Source organism: Gymnoscopelus braueri (assembly GCF_963280865.1).
Source record: "Gymnoscopelus braueri genome assembly, chromosome: 3".
Classification (NCBI taxonomy): domain Eukaryota; kingdom Metazoa; phylum Chordata; class Actinopteri; order Myctophiformes; family Myctophidae; genus Gymnoscopelus; species Gymnoscopelus braueri.
Genome location: NC_137612.1, coordinates 29,963,906 through 29,966,405, shown reverse-complemented (window position 1 = coordinate 29,966,405; position 2,500 = coordinate 29,963,906). Strand labels below are relative to the sequence as shown.

The window sequence follows — 2,500 nt, the reverse complement described above, 5'->3', positions numbered from 1 at the left end:
TGTGTGTGTGTGTGTGTGTGTGTGTGTGTGTGTGTGTGTGTGTGTGTGTGTGTGTGTGTGCGTGCGTGCGTGCGTGCGTGCTTGCTGTATTGTACGTTGTACTACTGTAGTTCAGTATAAACAGCTATGAAATATAGTCTTTAAGAATAAATAGTGTTTTTGTTACTGTTTTTTATCCCCCCCACTTGTTTACGTTCTGTCTTGTTTTCATGTATGTATGTCTGTCTTTTTGAAAATCTTTTGTTCCAATAAAAATTGAGTAAAAAAAAAAAAAAGAATATATAGTATATTATATATTTACAGTAGGCTATATTTGGATTTATTGTTTTGACTGTGACCGTGACTATAACCTTGGCCTTTTCACATTTTCAACCCAAAAGTTAATCTTCTCCTTGGAGCAGTCTATTCACCCACATTCATGAAAATCTGCCCATTATGTTCTTGAGTTGTTCTTTACAGACAGACACACAGACAGGAGTGATATAGACAATACCCTGCTACAAGTTAGGTTTGGCAGAGATCTCCTGCCCCCCAGAGGGCAGGAGCAGAAAAAGGTGGTGTGCAGGGTCTTCAGCTCCACTCAGTATCTTAGAAGGAGGAACAGCACTGCATTGTCAGACTTTTCCAGTGAAGCCATGGAGAATGCACTGTAAGCATTCTCCATACAGATATAGCCAAGCCTTGATTACATTTAGTATCATTGTATACTGCTGCTATGTGGCAAACTGCGACAGTATGCCACATAACAAACTGTCGCAGTTGCTGCCGGCCAAACCACTGGTCATCCTCAGCTCCACCTGACCATTTTCAACCAATCACATATTAGTCTCCTGTAGCCAGACGATTGGCAATCTCCGCCTACGGTACGTCTGTCGAAAGCCAAATTCAGTATAAGGGTTAGAACACAAACCTACGCCTACTGCTTTGGAAACCAATCCTGATACTACCCCAATATGAAGGACCACCCTAAAGTCTATTTCTGCAATGCAGTTATTTTCATCCCAGTATTGTCTCCACCCAGTTTTAGCCTTACAATTTATTTAGATGGATCTGGTGACATCTCCGTCTCATTAAAAATATTTCAATTCCAACTGCAGACATGTGTGTATTGGTGTGGTGTATATTGTACAGTACTTACTGCAAATACGGTATGTGTGAATTGGTGTGGTGTATATTGTACAGTACTTCCTGCAAATATGAGAGTATTGGGTGGTGTATATTGTATAGTACTTACTGCAGATATGACTCGTGTATTGTTGTGGTGTATATCATACAGTACTTACTGCAGATATGAGTGTATTGGTGTGGTGTATATCGTACAGTACTTCCTGCAAATATGAGTGTATTGGTATGGTGTATATTGTACAGTACTTACTGCAGATATGACTCGTGTATTGGTGTGGTGTCCTCCAGCTGGATGGGGCTCAGTGCTTCTCCAGCTGGTCCACTGGGGTCATTTTGACTATAAGAGAGAAGAGAAGAGACAACATTTGATTGAATGTTAATGAAATATCTTCCAACAAGACAACAAAACATACGCAAACAGACATAATCAAATAATGAATGTGAAATAAGAAAATGTGCAAGTAGTACAGAAGTCCACTTTTGGTGAAAAGAGGCGAACATTCAGCGAAAATAGTTAAACATTCGGAGAAATTAGCAGATCTATATGCTCACAACACGTTGCAATGTGACATATTGTGCGCTTGTAGATCAGCTATTTTTGCTATACTTTTGTGTGTTGAAATAGGGCATTATTTACGGGGGGAAAAAAAACTAAAATGTTTAAATAATAGAGATAAGAGGTTTCTGGCCGAAAGCAACGATATCACATCCTACACATTAACAGTTATCAACCTAGCAATCACATTTCTGAAAGACAAGCAGACGTGTTCCTACAGCATGAATTTTATCATGTATTCAAGCTGTCACATATAGCAGTCAACGGATGATTGATTGTGTTGGTCACTGACATCACAGCCACAGAGCACCTGGTCAATTATCCATGCATTAGGCTACTGCATCTACTGCATGCATTATTCAGAAGATGAAATAACTCAAAGTCGACGTCGTACAATAAAAATGTGTGTGTGAGTGCGTGCGTGCACGTGTGTGTGCGTGTTTACTGTAAGTGTGTGTGTGTGTGTGTCCTTAAAGCGGGTGACATTTAGTAGAGGCACAGACTGTGCAGTCACTGTCCAAAATGCGCTGTATCATACCCCTCCTGTCCCCCGCTACCATACTGCCTAATAGATCAAAAATGCATTAAAAATTATTAAAAAAATCAATAGTGAGCAATAACAGGGCAGTGAAAATGTTTGCTCCATCTGTTGTAGCTGCAGTATGAGATACTGTAGTTGTTCTACAACTATGGTTTATGGAATAATTAGAATAATGCAAATTGATCTGCTGCAAAATCACGAAATTATTACAGATGTAAGCAAACATGCAAACACACACACGCACACACACGCGCAAACACACACGTACGCACGCATGC

The 2,500-nt window shown here is 39.9% G+C and overlaps 1 protein-coding gene across 1 annotated transcript in view; it reads right to left on the bottom strand.

Annotated features, from left to right (window-relative positions):
* plekha6 (pleckstrin homology domain containing, family A member 6) overlaps positions 1 to 2,500 on the bottom strand; it is a 105,846-nt gene that overhangs the window by 77,331 nt on the left and 26,015 nt on the right. Inside the window, 1 exon segment of the mRNA XM_080425218.1 lies at positions 1,376 to 1,462. Within this exon segment, the coding sequence (XP_080281344.1) occupies positions 1,376 to 1,462 (87 nt within the window).